This window comes from Cygnus atratus, chromosome 8 (assembly GCF_013377495.2).
Source record: "Cygnus atratus isolate AKBS03 ecotype Queensland, Australia chromosome 8, CAtr_DNAZoo_HiC_assembly, whole genome shotgun sequence".
In the NCBI taxonomy this organism is placed as follows: domain Eukaryota; kingdom Metazoa; phylum Chordata; class Aves; order Anseriformes; family Anatidae; genus Cygnus; species Cygnus atratus.
Genome location: NC_066369.1, coordinates 26,570,791 through 26,592,797, shown reverse-complemented (window position 1 = coordinate 26,592,797; position 22,007 = coordinate 26,570,791). Strand labels below are relative to the sequence as shown.

The window sequence follows — 22,007 nt, the reverse complement described above, 5'->3', positions numbered from 1 at the left end:
ACGTGTTGGGATATGATCATGGAGGATACATAGAGAGGGATCAGAAAGTTCTTTCTGTGTTCTGTCCTTGCACAGAAAACAGCTGGGACTTTGTCTCCTACCCACCTAGTGCAGGAACAGAAATTGCCAGGTGCCACGGGGCACCTGCACCATACAGGGCATTTGCCTGCTTCTTCCTCTGAAGGGAACTGCTGCTGCAGGGACAAAGGGGAGAAGGATTTCCCTGTGTCCTTCTTGAAAGCAAGATATCCCTAGGGAGCTCCTCTTAAATTTCTTGTGGATCTGCTTGTCACGGTTTTGGTTGGTATATTCATATCGGTAAGGCAGTTCAAAATTTTGCCCAGCTGAGAGTATATCCTGCTTTCTAGTTGTGCTTGCTTTTACATTTTGTGACGTGTTTTTACTAAATCAACTTTAATTGTTGTCCCCATCTTGTTGAGGTAACGTAATACTGGTACGGAGTATTTATTTTTTTCATGGAAGGACAGATCCTGCGTTTTGCTTATTGGATTAATTTGCAGCATGGAAGCCATCCAGGGGAAGTCAACGTTTCTGATGCTTTTGGCGGATTATCAAACAGCGTACAATAATAATCACAAGTTGTTTAATTGTACATAAGTGATAGATCAGTAACTCTTTTAGCACGGAAGTACTGAAAACACATTGTCTAAGTTTAGTAACAATGCATACGAATCTCATTTTTACTTTTGAACAGCGCTGCATACACAGATGTGTATGTACCCATACTATACCCTTGGTTCTGATGTTTCAGTAAATCTTTGGAAAAAAACAGTGTATCACATGTTACTAGATTGCTTCCTTAATTTTTATTTCTGCTGCTGTCTAAAAGAAACATTGCCAGCAAGAAGCAACTTTCAGATTTCAGTTTTTGGTGTCGGCAAAACTTGACTTGGGAGTCTGGAATCAGTTTAGTGTTACAAACGGTTGTGAATCAATCCATGTGCCAACTATATGAGTGTATTTTTGACAACTTTTCTAAAGTAACGGTTTCCAGCGTATTTCTTTCAGAAGTGAAAGTGCTGGATCCTAGTAAAGCAGACATAAGGATGCTGGTGGTAACGGATCCATTTGCTTTGGCTGTGGTTTGTGGACTAGTTTGCAGCTGGTACGAGGTAATGCAAAGGATGTCCTCCTAAAGGATTAGGGTTTGGGTGGAAGGATCACTCTTAATACAAGATCCAGATAAAGTTCTATGCCAAAAATACACACTGTTGTATTTTTATTGAGCACAAACAGCAAGTAGAAACAGAAGTTTAAGAAGAAGATGGATAGATAGAATTTAAATGCGTAGCTGCTATTTAAGCTAGCTTCATGATCAGTTCAGGCCTCCAGAAGCTGCTTTAGCCTCTGAAAGGCCTTACGCCTATGTAGTGCTGTACTGCTTTTTTTTCCTTTTTTTTTTTTTTTCCCCTCTCTAGCCTCCTACCCTGTACCCTGTACTGGTACAAATGTTGTTTGTTCTTAAAAGTTAGAGCTGACTTGGATCAGTTTCCTGATCTGGTTACAGCATGTACCTTGCAACACAGAGCAACGTTTGAGGCAGGTGGTACCCCTTTTTTGGCTTCAGAGCTTAAGCCGATTGCGAAACGGTGGTGTTTTTCAGAAGTTTAAACAACTAGTACAGTAAAACTGGGGTCATACCCAAAACTCTGAGGCATTAGGTATTTTAATATGAAATACACAGGGAAGGGAGGGCACAGTAAGGTAGGTACACAGCTGGTGGGACAGAGGGAGGGTGGCTTTCCTCCGTTTGGAGTGGGATTGGTCAGCAGTAGTAGGTTCAGAAATTAGTCCTTGGCATTTGCTGCTTGGTGACACACCTCTTTCTTGCCTTCCCAGTCAGTCAGACCAGCTTGTAGGAAACACAACGGCTGTCGATGCAAATAGGAGCTAACCTGTATCGAGCATGTTCTGTATGGATTTCCTGTCTTGCATATCTGCTTGTTTAAGGGCTTAATTGTAGGATGGTTATACCTAGATACATTAATGCTAAGCTTTGCATAAAGCAAGGCCTTTCCTGTTACTTCGGTTACAAATGATACTTACCTAATTACCTAATTCAGATACAGCCTCGTTACAGTTTTATATCCAAAGTTGTTTATCTAACGAATCCTTCTTAGAAGTTTTTAATCCTCCACATTCATGTTTAACATCAGAGCTTCCTACTTGATTATGTATCTTCGCTAGGGCCAGAGTGCTGGCTAGCTGTGTCCCTGTTTTTTTGGTGTGTTTAATTTTACATGTGTGGCACTGGCTTCCTTCTCGATAGGTTTTCAAAGTATTATACTTAGCTTAAATCCTATCGCTTCTAGAAACAGGAAGGTCTGAGACATGGTATAGCACTTACATGTTTGTTACTAAGAATACCTATGGGTTTACTGCTGGTGGAGCCTGAGGCGCTTTAGTGGCCAGTAATCTCTGATAGTTTTAGTTTTAAGTAGTTTGGAAAAACACCAGGGACTGATAACAGTTTGTACTAAGTTACTGTAGCTTATCATAAAGCAAACATAAACATATTTTTTTAAGCAATTGGCACAGGACAAGGGAGAAGCTTGAATTGAAGCTTGTGTAAGTTCTCAGATGCAGAAAGGGGCCTGAGGCTATAACCAGTCCCGAAAAGAGGCTCTCCCCCTCCCCTTCGCACTAGCAGATAGGGCTGTCTGCAGAAGGAGACATTACCTGGGCTGCAACATGAGCAGAGCGCACGAGACAGCCTTCCCTTTTGTTTCTGGCTGTGGCCTTTGTTTGTTGAATTTCATTTTATTTTGGTTGGAGGTTCAGCCGGGCTGTATTGGAAATCTGCCTGGGGAGGCTGAGGTTTATCACCCCCCTTGCTGCTGGAAGGCAGGGAGGTTCGAGCTGAAGGGACGGTCTAATGGGACAGATTAAAGCAGGTCTCAGATAAAAAGACAGGTCCCTCTATCTCTAGGGAGTGAATACTTTACAGAAAGAGGGTGATAACAGTTGTGTTTATAGTACTTTCTCTCTTAATATTTAATCTAGTTGTCCCTGAGGAATCGAAACTTACGAGGCTACTCAGTTTCCCTTTAGTTGCTCTTCTGCACTCTCAGAGATGTTTTTGGACATTTTAGTCAGTTGGGACCGAATTTTAGAACAGGCTTAAAATAATGTCCAAAGATTGCTGAGTTTCCGTATGTTTTCTGGGAAAAAAGATGTCGCAGTAGAGGAAGGATCTCTGCATTTCTTCTTAGGGAGAAGCAAAGGACCAGACAGCACGGGTGTTCCTTGAGCTGCGGCACATCTCCTCCACCTGCCCCAAGGACTGTGATGTGACAGAGGAACACAAAAATGAGTGGGTAGGAAGCCGGGTATCTTTAGTTCGGCTTCTAAGAATGGCCCGTGTTGGAAGGCACCTTAAAGATCTTCTAACAAGGAAATGATTAAAACAGAAATGCTTTGCGAAAGAGCTTCCTGTCACAACTCAGCATGCAAGAGCTCACAGTTTCGCTTGGTCTTCACCTTTGAAAAGGCAAAGTCTGACCCAAGATGTGGGGCTTTAAAAGGAATTAAATACAGTTGAACAACTTGGGATGAAGGAGTAACAGGGCAAATGGGTCGAAGTATCTTATTGAAAGTAGTTTTTGTGCTGGTTTTTTGTTCGTTGGTTTTGTTTTGTAAGCGTTACTGTGAATTTTTGCAATTCAAATGCAGAATTTTGTAATGGTAGTCTGAGAGAACAAGGAAACAAAAGAATCTGGCAGAAATGAAAGTGAAACAGTCTCGCTCCTTCATTTTGTGAGCCTGAAATGAATTCTATGATAGAGAAATCTAAGCCGATTTTAAACATCCTAAAAATTGATTGTTGTAGGTGTGTATAGATTTAATCGTTTTCCAGAATTTGAGGTCGGATGATGTGTTGTCTGACCTCGAGCTGCTGTATTCCAGCCAGATGATTTTTCTTCAGAGTGCCAAGAACTGAGCTAGATTTCAGAGGAGTAACTGGCACAGTGCATTCAGAGAAAAAAAAGGGAAACCGAATCCCCTGTAACACCAGGACATTGAGGAATACGCTGAAATGATTTCAACAAGTGAATCCTTCCCCACATTGCAGATGAAAAACTCTGCTTTTGTTGCCAACCCGCCTGGGAGAAAATTCAGTTTTCATTCCAGGTCTGGCAATTGGTATGGGCCTGAGCTTGTGAGTAAGACATGCCATCCAGGTTTCTAAAAAGATGCCACCTCAGCAGTGATTCACTCTGCTCCAGCATTGTGTTTCCAACCGTGTTACTCCTTTTGGAGGCACTCCTTTCTCTCCTCCCGTTTCCCTCTCTTCCCTCTCCAATACCTGGCTGCCCGGGAACTGGCAGAGGAGGAAGCCTCCTTCTTAGGCTGTCTTGCTTTTAGTAGTGGTCTCTATTTTCTTTTTAGTGTTTAAGTTTTGTTAATAGGTTCATATTGTAGTTCTTTGTGAGCTGGGTAATGAGGTTGATATTGAGTGTGTTAAAGCAGTTTAGATTATTTTTAATTTGCTAAATCATTTCAGTATTAATAAAAAAAAAAAAACTAAATACAACGTTATTGCACATGCGTTTAAGATTCTGAATTTTATGTGGAACTCTTATTTTTTTGTTACAATCTTGACTAAATTGCATAAGTGATCTTTATTTTAATTTCTTTGGTATAAAGAATAGCTCCGTGTTTTTTTTAACCTTAACTACTTGCATTTGATTACACTCACTCTCTCAACATGTAACTGCATTATAGTATTCAGTTTCTTAGCTGAGTTATAAAGGTAGTTTTAAATGTGACAGGAAAAATCTAAGGAAACTGCTAATAGAAAGTATGTCACGTTTGTGCATTTGATTAGAGCTTATATATTCTCTTTGAATGTGTAACTATATTCTTATTGAATGGATGAGATCAAATTGTTTGAGTTCAGAGTAGAATTTTTGTGGATTGTAAAAAAAAAAAAAAAAAAAAGCCTTCTTTTATGATCCGAACTTAATGATTTGAGAGTTAGAAGAAGCAGAGCTAAATGAAGCTCTCCTTTTGCTCCAATGCCACGTTTTTATGGTAACTTCAAGCTGGCCTTCCTGCCAAGAGTTGTTGTTCCAGGGCACTTGTGCTGCTTTGCTGTTCCCCCCTGCTGCTGCTGCTCCTCCCTGGTGCCAGCGTGAAGTCCAGCTGGACTGGGCTGCAGAAGTGCTCGAGGGAGCGCCCGAGGATTGGGAGTAAGGAGCTGGGGCTGGAAAAAAGGCTTCTTGCTCCATCAGGGCTGGTGCCAACCTGCAGCTAATGCAAAAGTGTGGCCTGGGTGTGCTCTAGTCCAGGGTCGAACGGTGGTGTGGGTGTCAGAAACGAAAGTGGAACTGCCGTCTGCCTTCCTTCGCCGTGCTCCCCACCCTGAAAATGAGCAACTAAAGCATAAGGAGGAGTTCAGAATTCGAAAAGTCTTCCCCTGCATTTTCTCTTGTTTCCATTACAAAAAAATCTTTGCAGGAGAGCAGCGGATTGTTGGCAGATAGCAGTGTGCTGCGTGTAGCTGTGACATCTATAGGGGATGGAGCAATGCTTCCAACAGGTGATCAGGCACACGAGTACGTTGAGCCTACCTGGGTCCTTCTCACTGCACCCAGGCTGGAATGACACCGGTATGGGTGGGCTGACGTTTCTGGTGCTGGGCTAATAGGAATTGCTGTGGGAAAGGCCAGCTGCAATCCAAAGGCAAATACTACTTAATCTTCTGGATTTTTGATCTTTGATTTTTCGTCTAGAAGTGTGAGCTGGATGTAATAATCAGTGCTCGATAGAGAACAGTTGTAATATTAAATACGTGACTTTGTGCCCTAAAATGGCAAGCCGTTGGAATGGATGTACTAGTATAGATTTTTTTTTTTCCTTTCTCAAGATTTCTTATTAAATGCTCTGATGCTGTCATTAACTTCATAACAATTCTTGGTTTTGCTTTTGGTTTTGTTTTCAATTTTTCTGAAACATAATGCATATTTTCGGTGATATCAACAGAGGCTTAAGCTATCCATTTTTAGTATGTGGTTTGCATCCTGAAGTATTTCCTGGCTTGTGTCTCTTCAAAGTGAGAGATAGTAGCTGCATTATATAGCCTGAAAAAAAATTGCTGTCCTTTATACTGATGATATTCAGAAAAATTAGATTTTTAGCAGACATTTTAATCTGATTCTTTTGTTATTTCCTTTTTTAAGTATGAAAGTACATTGTTTTACTCCTAATTGTTGTAATCCATGGATTTTTTTGTTATTCCTTCGCTAAATGATAAGCTACTTATTTGGATAGTTTCTCTAAAACCCAGAAATTTCCGTGGATCATGCTTTTAACTGCTAAGTATGTAGGTGGGCAGGAAGGAGAGAAACTCTGTTCCAGAATTCCAAATCTTGCTATAGTTGTACAAAATTGATTTTATTTTGTGTCTAATACATCATTCTCATTTTTTTATTGCTATCTGAAGGTTGTTTAAAAAGAAAAGAATCCAGGCTCTTGCTACAGATTCTTTTTCTTCATTTTCTACGTAAGTGAGTGTAATTCCTTAAAAACAGGTTCCATTATTCATGCTTAGCTTCCCATTGGAACACCAATCTTTGAGTTGTCTCCAAAATAAAACTCAGATGATATGCCACTTAAAGGACAGAGGTTTAGATAAGTCAAGGTAATCTGCAGCTAAACAAAATATCTACTGCTTCTGTTTTTTTGGCTAATGAAAATCTTACTTAATTGGTGGCAATTAATGTGTGAGAATTGTACGTGTTAAATGTTGTGCTTAAGCACCTGTGGAGGTAGGTGGTAGGTCAGATGTCAGATTTATTCCCAATAGTTTGAGTTATATCACTAAATATTTTTTCAGTTAATAAAATGGAGCTGGTATGCTGGAAAATGAATTAGCTTTCTTGAGCAGTGTGTTTTATTGTGTGGTATTTTTTAGATGTGTTATTTTTTCAAATTCTCAGCGTAGTTGCAGATATCTTTTTCCTAAAGCCAAAAATAGGAAGGAAATAAAAAAGCAAGCTGTTGGCAGTTTAATCAGTGTTTTTTTTACCACGTTCTGCCATTTTTTTGTTTCTTCATATTGCCCCCTCTTTTAAACAGAAGTAAAGTTTATACAATTTTCATGAGTTTTATTTTAATATGGAATGTGTTATGAATATTCACGTACCCCTGCAGGGGGGAACATGCTTCCTCTATAACGATTAGGAGTTTCACTTCTCTTTAGAGAGGCTTATTTTAATGTTTCCTAGCTTTTTTTCCAAGCTTTGGTATTTTCCCTTCAGTTTACAAATGTGTATCATTTCTTCAGCAGACAATCAGCCACGATCCTTGCCTGCACAGTGGATTTAAAATCAACTTTAAATTACTGAAGAATTGCACTTCAAGTGGTCTCAAGAGACTGGAGAAGCAGGTCTTCACTATAATGGAAGAGGCCAAGAGCTCAAAGAATGGAAATCATGACCCAAGGAAGTCTGTCCGTCTTGTCTGTGAGGAAGGCAAAACAGTCAAAGTTACAAATAATCAAAATTATAAACATAGTAGAAATGACAAATCTGTGAAGGATATTGGGAGAAGTTCTCCAAGTGGGAACAACAGCAAAAAAAGTAAACAAAATGATGTTTTTCCTGAAAAACAAGGAGAAAATAAATCATGCAAAGTTAATAGTTGTAATCCTGGAACTAAAGATACGGTATCAAACATTCAGGATCGAAGTCATGGAAAAGCAAAAAAAAATTCTAATATATCATCAGCAATGGAAAACCTGAAACAAACAAAAGCTCAACAAGTGGGAGAAAACTTTCCAGGCTCCCATGTTTCAGGGAATGGGGTCAGTATGGAAACGTTAACAGCTACTCAGAAAGGGAAACTGGTGTTGGAAAATCCACTGGGAGTTCATACGTTGGAGGCTAGTGTTGATCAAACTGGTGATCCTGGTAAGACTGCTTCAGATCAAAGAAAACTGGAACAGAAGCCAGATGACTTCAGTGAGTATTATTCAGCGCTGCTTTACTCGTTTTTGTTCTGGTAAAATTGTTAACAATCTGAAATGGGCTTTGAAATGTTTCTATAGGTATATTCTTTCACATAGTAAGTTGCTGACTGCGTTTACAGAGAACATTATTAATATAAGCATATTACATAGAGCATAAGAGATTATGGTAATAGGCAGAAGAAAAAGGGACAGCTAAGACCTAAATGTCTTAGTAAGAGACTTAGAATGCGTGGGTTTCAGGCAATTTTGGGAATATAATGTCTTGGGCTGGGGGAGAACCCTTCATAATATCACTGCCATTTATGGAAATGTCAGATATTCCTGCTTTCAGGAAGAGCAGGAGAAAAAATCTGCAAGAAAATATTTTTTTTATAGGTATGAGAAAAATATTTACCTTTTTTCTGAGGTTGTTACGTTCTCTTTATTACTAAAAATGCTTAAAAGATGGTTTGGCAGATGGCTGTTTAATTTAGGGAGCTGTGGAATGCTTCCCATCCATCAGTGGTTACCCTTATGAGTGTTCAATTTTTGTGTCTTTTTCAATTTCAAAATTAAATATCTGGATCAGGATTTGTCTCGTTTCAAGTTAGCTCCTCATAACAGACTTAGTCACGCTTCTTCAGAACACAGTATTTTCTAATAAAATACTGCTTTACAACTGCAGTGTCAGAGTGAAGAGCTTCGACTTGAAATATTTCCCACTACTGCAACAGCTACAGCAGTGGCTTGTGGGGCAATACAAGGGAAAATATTAAAGTGCATATTTTTTTTAGCTATGCTTATAAAAAAAAAAACTTAACAGGAAAAACAAGTTGAAATGGCAGCGTCCTCTGATCAGCCAGCTCTTTGTAGACTGCCATCATGTGCTGTAGGGACCATCTGTCACTGACAAACCAGGACTTGAAAACTTGCTCACTTTTTTTATTCCTAGTTAGTCAGGGAGGTGGAGGGTGTAAAGATCTTGTATGTAAAAAAAAATAAATAAATAAATAAAAAAATAAAAAATGAAAAAATAAAAGGGTGGGGAGGAAACCCTCTCACCTTTGGTGATGCAAACACTATTGGAAGAATTTAAGATGACGATGTTTGTAGAGCTTAATGAGCTATGAACAACTCATAGGCATCTGGAGGAACTGGACTTTTGGAATTGACTGGTGTGTGTTTGTGAGTAGCAGCGTTCCAGAGCTCCATGGTTGCTAGCCCTTGGTGGCAAGGTGTCAGGGTCTGTTCAGGTGCAACTCCAACAGTCTTCTGACCCGAGTGGTTGAAATATCTGGTAACTGGCATTGTAAGGTCATTTGGATGAGTGTCTTTAAAGTGATTTTCTGACTGTTTCCATAGCAAAATGTATTGGGTGAAAAAAGAAAAAATGAGCTAGTATTTTTATGTCTGTTAAGTACAGCATCGGGATCTCGTGTTCTTTGTTCTGCATAACAAAAAACATTTTTTTCCCTCAACGAACTTTGTAGAGATTATGAAGTTAGGACTGAAATACAGAACAAATCTACCTTGTTTGTTTTTTTCTTCTCTTTTTGATAGTGTGCTTAGTAGTACAGTGGTCTTTGAAGTCTCTCCAAAATATTGGTTAACATACTGGAAAGATTCTAATGTCTAAGGTGATTTTGGTCAGATGGTCAGACTTTTTGGACAAAAAACCAACCCTAGAATATAGTTCTAGTTTGTGTCTGGCTTCTTAATGCGATGCTCTTAACTGCTTTGGCTTCTGTACTCTAACCTTTACTTTCCTCTGAAGAAAATGACTGTTTCTTTCTCTAGGTAAAATAAAGAATTCTGAATCAACTAAAGAACATGCCTTGGAAGCTGACTATTTAGAAAACACTGCTGTTATTGATGAATCTAATCTGACAGCTGAACAGCAACTGGGATTGAAACAAGCTGAAGAGCGTCTGGAAAGAGATTATATCTCCCGACTTGAAAAAGTAGGTTGAGTTATTTGTCAGCTAAAAAAGAAAATGGATGTCTTCTTTCACTGTCATCACCATATTTCAGGTTGGGTGGTATTTCCACTGTAGCCTGTTGCCTCTGTTTATCTCTTCTTTATGGTGAATCTCTTTAGTGACACTAACTGTAGTAGTTGACTAGTCATTCACTGTGACAGAATATACAGACTGAAAATTTACTGTGCCTTTTTTTGGCACACGGCGTGTTTATAGAACAGTATTTTTTTAAAAATTCTGCAGATCTGAAGGTTTTCAGTTTTATACTTACCTAAGATTTTCTAGGAAGTCCAGTTACCTGGAAACTCAGGTTATAGGATTGAAAGGAACTTCATTATATCTTCAGTATATTACCCTTTTACCAGTACAAATCACCTTTGTTGAAGACAAAACCTTAAAAATGTTTTCTAAGCTGTTTTAGTAATCTCCAGTGAAACAAATTTTGATGTCATTATAGGTGTAACTCAGAAGTTTTTTCTTGATGTCTAACCTAAGTGTCTCTTGGAGCATTTTAATCCCTTGTATGCTGTCTTAAGATCTAACTTTCTTCAGTAATTTTCTACGCATTTGAAGGTCATTACTTTATTCCTTCTTTTTGAAGATCGTTACATTATATCTCCCTGAAGGCATGTCTTCTTGAGACTCCCTAGTTGTTCTTTGGTCATAGGAATTTTTTTAGTTATGTTTCATTCCTATTGCTTTTTTCTGGGCTTTCACCACCTGGTCCATGTAACTGTGGTATCCAAAAATGGACATGGCCTTTCAGCTAAAGTCTTACATATAAAGAAGAAAGCTGGTTTCATCTATCTGAAATACAACATTGCATTTAGGATATCTGTTTTGTGGTGTTTTTTTTTTTTTTTTAGTAGCAATAGGATTTTGGCTTAGAATCGTTAAGGTTGGAAAAGACCTCCCAGATCATCTGGTCCAAAATCATCTGGTCTGGTTTGTAGCTTGACCAGCTCCCCACATCCTTTTCTTAAGAAATGTCCAACCACGTGTTCCCTGCCCTGTATTTCTTGCGGTTGACAGTGTCTAAGGAGGAGCAATACTTTGCTTTGATACTATTTAATTGCAAGTTACTTATTCCATTTCTCTCATTTGTTGTGATCACTGAATTATCATCGTCTTACAAAGTCTGTAGTCTCTCCCAATGGTGTCTTTCTCATGCGTGGTCAACATACACTGTATTGCATTTTGTAAATCTTTAACAAAAATATGAAAGATTCTCACCCCAGAAGGACCCTGTTGAAAACTATTTGGCACACACGTTTAGACTGGTGGTGAACCACTCTAAGGATGTGTGCTCTGAGGACAGTTTTCTGAGCAGCTTCATTCTCACCTTATTGTTCTTTATTTAGATAGTATTTACAGTCTCCTTTTTAGAATGGTACTGTCAAGTGACAAAAACGTTGTAAAATTCAAGATGCAACATCTGCTGTTTCTTCAAGCTCTATGATTTTCTTTTAGAAAGGCAACCCTGAAATTGGTTTAGTACAGTTTGCTTATAGCACCTATGACCCACTTTTTTCCTGTATGCTTTTTAATAACTTGTTTATTACAGTATTTTTCCGGACACTAATACTGACTGGCCTCTAATTCTTTGGTTCATCTTCTCTAGCATTTTAAAGATAGTCTCGAGGTTTTTCTTTTCTAGTGATCTGTAACCTTCCCATTAAAATCTAGCTGGCTCTGAGGTGGATTAGCACTGTGAATAGCCAAGCACAAACTTCACCAGACCTGGCTTCTTCTAAGGCATCTGATTTACTCAAATATTAGTATGTAGGTTTTTTTATTGTTTGTTTCTCATTCTTTCATTGGTCTTATGCATAGCTAGATGGTGAAAATTGTCTTTATGACAGAGGCAAAATAAAAAGCATTGCATGATTCAACCTTTCTGGCAATAATATCTGTTGGCATAATACTACAGATCAGAGTAGGAAAGAAATATCCAATCATTTTTAATACTGTTTTTGCTGTTAGTTTTAGAAGAGTGTTAAAGTATTTATTTTTGATCTGCTTCAGTCATCAGCTATTGAATACTTGAGCTAGCCAAATGTAACTGTAGGTTGTATTCCAAATAGGTGTTTAATTTCGTTTTATTAGGTAACAATCTCATAAAAAGTAAGGATGAAGAGACTTACTAACTAAGTGTCATGACAGTGTTACTGTAAATTGATCTGTAGTTGGAGACTCAGGCCTTCATTTTCTTTTCTTTTTATTTTTTTTCCCAAAAGCAAAAGATATATTCAGTATATGGAAAAACTTGTCCAAATTCAGCAGTGGTTTAGATCTTCGGTGTAAGAAATGTGTTCTCTGCTCATTCATTGTTATGTGACTGTTTAAACAGCTGGTGTTTTTGGTATACTTCTCAGAATTAGTAAATATGGATATATTAGAATTAAGATGAAAATTCTAAGTAGGTGTTTTTTCCTCTCTCCTCATTATAACTGATAGCAATTATTAGAAAAGCCCTAACAAGTCTGCAGGAAAACAAAGGCTTTTCTTTGGGGCCCGTTCAAGAGCGACATGAGGAAGAACTGTCCCTCTTGGTCTTTGATGTGAACATATCAAAAGGTTTCCTATAGTTGTGTTTTATTAGAGTAAGAAAACATAACTGCAGGATGAGACAGATTAAAGTAGAATTTTGAGAACAGCACCCCATCTTTCCAGAGACTGTCCTTTCTGCCTTTTGATCTTGTAGTTCTCAGTGTTTTCCTGATTGAAAAACTCCACATTGTGCCCTCTTCGACCCAAAGAATGTGATGATTTTTTTTTCCATTGTCTCTTAAGGCTTGTCTGCTCAGCTGCTTCTTGCAGACTCTCGGGTCTCTCAGGCTGCAGCTCCCCATTTGGGTACTCTGTCTCTCCCAGCCTGTCCATCCAAAATGCTGAGCATAACAAATTGTTACTCAAAATGGAATAATCTTATCCCTTGTCAGAGGATCCCACCTTATCCAGAGCATAGTCATCAGTAAGTCAGAAACTGGCTATCTTCCTCTCTGTTGGCCAGCTGAACCCTTTTAAATAGAAAAAAATGCAGTACTTGCACAGCACGCTCTGAATATGCTAGCCAAACAACAACACCATCTGTCATAACATGTATAGTAGATAATGTGATGAATACTTCCCATTTTCTCATCAGAGAAAGGTGGATAGATGCTGAGATTTAATAAATCCATAGTTATTAAAAGCTTGAGCTGACAAGGGAATGGCTTCCTGGCCTCTAGTTCAGCCTTAAGAGGCATAAACTCTTCAGTCTTAATCTTGCATCACTAAAATCTACTGAGAAGTGTGATGTCCAACTCATCTCATTTCCTTTCTTCACGCTCCCCACGTGTCATATGGGTAAAAATCCATTTCCACCGTGTTTTCTGAAGATTAATGTTTGCAAAGCACCTTGACATTACAAATGTTACATAATTGTTAAATAGAATTTGTTATTCAAACAGTTGAGTTTTTCAGACACGATTGGCAGAAACATTTTCTTTTAATCTATGGCCATTTTTCCCCAGCGCTCCCCAGAATACACCAACTGTCAGTATCTATGCAAGCTCTGCTTAGTTCACATTGAAAATATCCAGGGAGCTCACAAGCATATTAAAGAAAAGCGTCATAAGAAAAATATAATGGTAAGTTAACAAATAAAAATTATGAATGATTTTTATGTTTTTTTTAAAGATTTTTTTTTTTGTTATGTGGTATGTTCTCTTTGGTCACCTTCGTTTAGGTGAAAGTTTGTGTGTGCTGAGCAGAGATCCACAGATCTCTGTTGCTCCTTTTCTGTTTGAGAGGAAGGGCTTGATATCTGTCCAGACAGAGAGGAAAGAACATTTTTGGTCATTGCTTCTGAATTAGTGTCTCTGAGTAGTGGGCAGTTCATCACACTTAGTAACAGAAGGCAAGGTAACTTAGGTGAGAAACGTATTTAGTTCTTCAGTTTCTTTCAAAAGTAATATCACTGGTAGCAAGACCTCCAGGGGCTGGAGCTGGGTTTGGGATTTTTTTGTGATTTTGTGTGTGTGTGTGTTTTTCTATTTTTTTTTTTTGTCTGACTTGTTAGGTTTTATCTCTATCCTTTCTAGGATGGGTAAGCAGGGGGGATAGTATGTCTAGACGAAAGAAAGAGAGCTAAAGCAGAGAAGGATTCATTTCCTGAGATGTCACTCATCATCTCTCTGGGGTTACATATGGGTTTGATATGAAAATATCTGTACAGTTCTAAGGTTTTCAACAAAAAAAGACAATTGGTTTCCTTATTAGGTACTCTGTTGTTACTGTTTGTGTTGTTTTAAGAAGAAATGTTACATGCACAAAATGACGCACAGATTTTCATGCCAACCCATTTTTGTAAATGCTGATAGAGCTACAAATTCACAAATACATAGAGTTTTGTGTTTCAGATGGCTTAAATAATCTTCTACACCTGTTTCCCAAAGTTTAGTATATTATTCGTGTTTCCATGCATTTCTTACCAAACTTGTTTGTAATTAATGCTCTGATTCTCTTACATGTGCAAGTCATCACCTGGAAAACTGAATGCTGTAAATCCTAAGAATCTTGTAAAGGAACACTTTTGTTTTTATGTTCAGTTACTAGTTGAAAGGGATTCTGGTTTTCTTGCTGGCTGCTAACTTGCACTAAGGAAAAAATAAACAACTAAATAATAATGGCAACAGACCATCCCCACATCTGATATGGAAACACTTCTCTACCGTGCTTTGCATCTGGGTATGGAAACAAAAATTGAGAAATGAGGTTTCTTTACCACTGAATGGAAATGCTAGAGAACAGGGAGTGGTTTCAGTTCTTAACGCTTGTCTTCAAATAGTTGTATGTTGTACGCCACATTGCAGTAGCAAGTGGTGTGCAACTGTCTAAAGTTACATCATAAAATATACCTAATTACAGCTCAAATTATTAGATGTAGGACTGTCAGATAAGCTTTGTAGCAGTTGTCGTTCCTCAATCAAGAAAAAACATAAAGCAGTGACATTAAAAACAAAAACATAAAAACAAAAAACTCAACCACTTGCTTTTAAAAATTTGCATATTCTTTCTTAAGCTGAATTTGTTCAAGTGAGAAAAGAAGAGTTGATAGATGAAACCTAGTACTAATGGACTGATGTGTTGTCTTAGTGCATAAATATTTTCTGGTTGCATAAATATTTCTGTTGTCAGTCAGATTTTGTTTAGTTGATGAATTTGATTCATTTGAATGAAACAAATGATTGTTTCACTTGTCCCTAAATGACTTGATGTATCTGACATATTTATTGCTGTTGGATTAAAATTAATTTTAATTTGATGCGCTAAAACCAGCACTTTCTAGCACTGGCTGTTCAGGCATCAGTGGGAGGAGATTCAACTTCTTAAAAGTTTCTTGGAGCTAAGAATATATTTTCTGCCACTGATACCTTTCTTTCAGATACAATCCACTCGTAAAATCTGTGTAATTCTAGAAAACCTTTTTCAACTCAGTTACTTTTATTATGTAGGAACAGTTAGAGCTTTTTATTTCCTTGGATGATTTCTGTTTCAGAACTGTCAGAAAATGTGGTTGAGGAATGTAGCACACCAGATTTCTTCCCCAGTTGCCAGCTGTGAGACATGTTCTCTTTTAAACACTGAGCATCTACTATTTGTGAGCCGCACTACTGCATGTGCCAGTTAGGCTGGGCAGAGTTCCTACCTTTGAAAATGTTTGGTCAGGACCCCGTGTAAATAGAACACAAACAGCAAACGATGCATTGCTTACATATCATGCAGTACTATGAGATACATACATTGATACATATCATGCAATACTACGACATAACCTTTTCTCTTAAAATATCAGTTTTTACTTTTATCATCCAACAATTATTCAGGAAAAACAAGAAGAAAATGAGCTGCGTGCCCTCCCACCCCCTTCTTCTGCACAGTTGGCTGCTCTGAGTTTTACACTCATTGAGGCAGCAAATGAACAAGGCATATCAGATGATGACTTCAGAATTCGTCAAGAAATTGTAAACGAGATGGAGAAAATTATTCAACAGCCCTTACCAGGTATCCATAGTATCCTCCATTTTCTCTAGGTGAAAATTGTTCTTTTTATTAATGGTGAATTAATACATTTGAGGTTAAAGTATCTTTATATCATATGATATTAATATATATAGGCATTTTAATACTGACTGGCAGTTGATTTAAAAAAACCTAACAGATCTACAAAAGGAGGAAAATATGATTGTCCTTATCTTTGCTTCTTTCTGGTATGTGTTTATTGAAGCTATCGATCCTCTTTAACGTCATGATTTTTGACGAAGACTGGAAATTTCCAGAGCACCAAATATTTCCTTCCAGGTCATGTTTAAAGCCTCAGCCACTGAGGATTTCCCTCAGGCTCTAGTGCTACAAATCTTTCCACCTATATCTAACTTAGCAGTTAGGTATACTTGTATGTGGCTTTTAATGTGACTTTTTTTTTTCAAGTGCACTTCATTATGCTAGCATGAATGATGCAGGGGGTTAGGAGGGAAAAAATGAGAAGATGCTTGAAGTCAAATGAAAAGAAGATGTATCTTTTTTTCCTACCAGTCCCTAAGTTACTTGTGATATCTTTCAGACTCTTTTTCCCACCCCACCCCACCCCCCTGCCCAAATCTATGCTTTAAAAAAAAATAAAAAATAGATCCCAGTGGTTTTGGTAAGCATACAGGACATTTTCAGTATTTAATTATGATCTGAAATATGTACAGGTACTAATCAGTAACTGTTCATTAAAACAAGTCATTCAGGTCAACAAAGGTTATTGCTTAACAAGTATTTCTTCTTCTGTATATTTATAACTAGTGGGCAGTATGGAAGGAGGTGCACTGAGAGGTCAACTGGTGCTTCCAAAAGTCCCTTGAATTCTAGAGTTCTCTTAAAAAGGTCAAAATACTACATTTACTTAACTATATATAAATATCATACCTCATCTGCCCTTTTCTTGATCAAATGTTTTATGATGATAAAAATAATAATTTAAAAAACAGTCTGGGTAGGTATAATATTTAGTCACATTTATGTCTTCAGTGGGTCAATAAAGTTCCTAAAAATTGTCTGGATAAGTTAATTTTTTTCCCTCTTCAGATGTGCAGTGTGTTACTTTACTAGAACATATTAAACGTTCAAATCTAATTAATAGTACTGTTGGAAAATAAAGTAACCTAAATGTACATATAGGCAAAATAAACTGTGACACTTGCTTCTTTGCATTGATTTCCCATCATCTTCTATAGTGCAATTGATACGCTGGAAATTTGAGAGCTGATTTTTGGATCTGCCATAATGTTGACATTATATGATCGATGGTTTGCTTTTCAGTGAATCTGAATGGAACAAAGTAATAATGGCACTGACAGGAAAAAAAAAATCCAACTTTTTATTTAATCTGTATTAAAGCTGGGTTGATTTTCTGCCTTTCTATTTATTTTAGAAATACCTTACTTTTTCCGCTTTGCTTTGTAAAAATACTGGAGTGGGAAGGATATTTTTTTTCTTTCTTTGCTGTAGGATGATCAGCCTTAGTTTTAGGAGCTGTATGTAATATATTTTTAAACATAAGAATGCTCAATAGAAGTAGGGTTTGTAGGGGAGGACTTGACTAAATGTGTTTGCTTTGTGGTATTGCCATATGTGGCTCCTAGTACAGATTTCTCTTCTGACACACTATTGAGTTTTCCTCTGATAGTATTTTATTATAAGAGAAAGCAAAGGAAATGATCAGTATTTTTGTAAATAATTGTGAAGATTACTGTACTGTTGTCATTCAGCTGGCTGAATTGTTTGGAGTGATGAGTTGATGTGGAGCGGTGTGTCTGTAGCGGAGAGTGGCAACTTACTTCTCCTTTCAAAGCCTATAGTGTTTTAGTGAATGCGTTTTCAAAAGTTGTAAATTAAGAAAAAAATCAATTCATGTATGGTGTAGTAAACATGGGATGTTCTGACATGATTTTCTTATGGCTGAAGTCATGATAGAACTATGCAAAAATTCCTACTGCTATGAAAATCTGTAGGAAGCAGTTACAGGGGATTGCTTATTTATATAGTTACTGTGTACAGATTAATACCGAGAGAACTGGTTTCCACACAGTGAAAAATAGACAAATGTTTCTTTGAAGCTGTATATTTGTAAGGTTTATTTTCTCTTGTGAATTATTTTGTGGTGGTTCTCTTTCAAAGTATTTGATCAGAACACAAATAAAAACAATATGAAAAAATGCAAAAAAAAGCCTCTTTGCTGTGAGGCTGGTTGAACACTGGAACAAGTTGCTTAGAGAAGTTGTGAAGTCTCCTTTTTTGGAGATATTTAAAACCCCGCTGGACACAGTCCTGGGCATCCTGCTCAGGATGACTGTGTGAGCAGGAGGCTGAACTAGAGGGCCTCCTTTCGACCTCCGCCATTCTGTGGTGAGAATCCCTGTGAGGGGTTCTGAGATCCCTCCTCACTGCCCCGAATGATAAGTGATTTGGAAGGGGTTGAGAATTGTCTTAATTTTCAGCTGGCATAAATACGTCAGAGCCTTAGTATATATACATTACAGGAAAGTTTTAATTATATAAATTGATTCATGAAGTGGGATCAATTATTGTTTATGGAGTGGAATGACATTTTTCATCATATCATTACTGAATAGTTATTTTCTGATTAGTTTAGACTAGGTCTGTTATATATCATTGCAGGTAAGGAACTGTATTAACTACAAAAATACTATTAAATGGGTACTTTGGCTTGAATTATATCAAAGTTATGTTTTCCATGCATGTTTCATAGTGAATTCTGCATAAGAACTTGCTAATGTCATTGGCAGAGTTTGTAGTTTGTATAAAAATATTTGACAAAAGTGTATGAGGCAGCAAAGAACTTTATAACTGGCTAACTGCTCCTGTATAATCACATTATTAACAACAAAAAAAGTAAAATCTTGCACTGCGATGGTGACACTTATTGTAAGTTTATAGTTAGTTTCATTAAAAAACTAAATCTACAGGCTGCATTGCAAAATTATTTCAAAATAACTTGAAAAATTTTAGACATTTGGTAATTTTGCTATTTGAACTATTAGTTTTCCTGTGATGCTGTGCTATAGAAATGACTAGACTTCACAGGAATGAGAAAGTGGTTTAATATTTATTAATCTGGGAGAACCACTTGGGAGTTAGAGTATCACCATTAAAAAATATTTTTTTCCTAGCTAATAATTATAAATAATTTTCTCTGTCTTCCAGACTGTTCACTGAGGATGTATGGCTCCTGTTTAACTCGATTTGCTTTTAAAACCAGCGATGTTAACATTGATATAAAATTCCCCCCTAAGGTGAGTAGATATCTTGTTTTAACTTAAACTTTTTTTTTAATTGAGTCCATCACCATTTATTTCTACTGCATTGCCTTAATCTTCTGCTGGGACCTACTGTTTTTAGAACAGCATGAAGTGTATAATCTTTGATTTGAGTCAGGTGTGCTATGAATCAAGTGATAAAGTGTTCCATTATTTACTAGATAACTTTAATTCTGTGTTTTGCACGTTCTTATGCTAGCCCTTTTAAAAATTTGTTAATTTGTTGAAGAAGCATTGAGGTAATATGAAAATAGTTGGCTCCAGCTAAGTGTGCTTTTATGTGCTCAGGATTCAGACTGCAGGATCTCATAGGTCTTTATGTCCTGTCCCTTTCTTTTTTTCAAAGGTTCATCTAACAGTGACAACTTTCCTTTGATGTTTTACACAATTACAAGTAGATGCCATATCCCAGGTTACAGTTCACTGTGGTACAGAAACCCTGCACAGCAATATAACTTGCCTTTAAATGTTGAAATTGTTGGTTCATGTTTAGTATGTGATATTAGCAACATATTCATGTTAGAAACACAACTGCTGAACTTGCTCTTGACCAGTATGTGATATGGATCTGGATACATATTTACACACAAAATTTTGCAATGATATGGCAGTAAGGAAATAAAATGAAGCCTTTTTCAAAGAAGTGTTTGTGGAGCGTATCATGTTGCCTCACAGAAGCTTAGAAATGGTGCTAATTCTTAGTTTTCATTGAACAATTTACAGTGTATCTTTGAAACACCACTTCAATAATTATAGTTGATTTCTGCGAGAAACGAAAACTCATTTAAAATGTTAACTTTTAAAAACCATTGGGAAAGAAAGTTCTGACATCAAATACTTCGTAGCTGTGCATTTCTAGTGGCATGTTTTGACATTACTATATGGCATATAAAACAGTGTCACTAATTGTGCAACTTAAATAGTTTGAAATCAAGTGTCAAATAGGTTAGTCTGAATAAAGTAAACTGTTAAAATTTTGTCGTTTTAGATGAGTCAGCCAGATGTTCTGATACAGGTGCTTGAAATCTTGAAGAACAGTGGTGAGTCTTAGATGCATCTTGTTCCTATTTAATTAAAATTCCAATTGCTATTCACTTGTTTTTATGCTTAACTTTTTAGTAAACTTTATTAAAAAATATTTTCAACCAAATTATCTGAATTGTTTTTATGAGTGTGATCTTTATGACCATCAGTGCTTGTGTAAGTGCAGCAGGAGGATGGCCACCCAGGTAGTCCAGCAATTTTAGACAGTCAGAATTAGCAGTAATACTTTTTGACCTGGTCTATCTCAAACATCTTCACTTTATAGGAGAAATTCCAAGCAGTAAAGCTCGGAAGCCACTTTCCACTTGTATAGAAACATCAGTGGGAACTATTACAAGACTTCTGGAACTTTGTTCTGTCAGGAAGTTATCTAGCTGCTTGTCTTGAGCCAGGTGACACATGTAACATTGCATTTTTGATTCTTTAGACAACGTATAATAGATCAGCTCCACAAGCAGTTCTCAAACTGTCCCGGTGGTTTCTCAAGAGATTCTGCTTTGTGCCTTTTAAATCTTGGAAGGACAGAACAGGTTCTAAAAGAGATACCAGCTCAGTTTCCTGACAGGGATTTTTCTTCTTTTTTTTTCCTACTGACTGTATGATATTTGAAAGGAGTAAAAGTAACCAGAAAATAATGCTTAGTGGTTAGAAATGCAGCACTTAATTTGAATTTTTCTGTAAATGTTTGGTATAAATGTAATGTTAAATTTTGAAGACACAATTGGGAAAACTATGAACAACTTCTATATCTAATGTTTTTTTTCTCCTTGCTTAGCTGTCTACTCAGATGTGGAGTCAGATTTTCATGCCAAAGTTCCTGTTGTATTTTGCAAAGATATTAAAAGGTATGTGTCATTGAAAAGGATTTTAATGAGATTACACTTTCTACTATGCTTGTTCATATCAGCTGCTTGTGTGCACTCTTGATGAGAAGCGTTAGCTAACTTTCACGTCAAAAGGGAATTGCTCATAACAAAAATAAAATCTAGAAAAAAAGCTTAGCTATGTTCGTGTGTCTGGACTAGACAAGATACATAGATCTCATTAGTTGTAGGAGTCTGAAAATACAATTTCTACTTGTAGTTAAGGGAAATGCAACCGAATGGGTCTCAGTTTATTTTAAATATTTAAATTCAATATTTAAACAATTAAAATAAAATTAAAGTTTATTTAAATAAATTTAATATTTTAAATTTAATATTTAAATTTAATATTTAAAATTCAATATTAATATTTAATATTTAAAGTTTCTGCCATTAGATTGATCCAACTGTTTGAAAAGATTTTATAAGATTCACATTGCCAGTAAAGACATGTCATATGTCAGTCTCGTAAATTCCTAAGCAGTAGCAACCTACAAAATGAAATGTAGTTGTTGAATGATGTTCACGTTGTTTTGACTGACTAGAAGCATATTCTGGGGAATTAAATGCAACAAGAATAGGCGTATCTTTTTCTGTGTTTGTAGATGATACAAGTACCTTTTAAGTACTAAGAGAATAGAAATAATTATTTTGAGAATCAAAACAAAAAGTGTTTAGACAAGCTATTCTGTGGACTTACCAACACTTATACGAAGCTGACCTGGTTTTATATGTTTATTTAGTGCGTGGAAGATGTATGTGGAGTTTGTGAGTTGTGTAA

At 36.8% G+C, this 22,007-nt stretch overlaps 1 protein-coding gene across 1 annotated transcript in view; it reads left to right on the top strand.

Moving 5' to 3' along the window:
* Positions 1-3,162: 3,162 nt before the first annotated feature.
* The window catches only part of TUT4 (terminal uridylyl transferase 4), a 42,191-nt gene continuing 23,346 nt past the window's right edge, over positions 3,163-22,007 (top strand). The window contains exons 1-9 of the mRNA XM_035538139.2: positions 3,163-3,850; positions 6,467-6,526; positions 7,313-7,985; positions 9,770-9,933; positions 13,467-13,583; positions 15,822-15,999; positions 19,207-19,295; positions 20,308-20,359; positions 21,139-21,208. Coding sequence (XP_035394032.2) covers positions 7,424-7,985; positions 9,770-9,933; positions 13,467-13,583; positions 15,822-15,999; positions 19,207-19,295; positions 20,308-20,359; positions 21,139-21,208 — 1,232 coding nt within the window. The 5' untranslated portion in view covers positions 3,163-3,850; positions 6,467-6,526; positions 7,313-7,423. The remainder of the gene's footprint in view (positions 3,851-6,466; positions 6,527-7,312; positions 7,986-9,769; positions 9,934-13,466; positions 13,584-15,821; positions 16,000-19,206; positions 19,296-20,307; positions 20,360-21,138; positions 21,209-22,007) is intronic.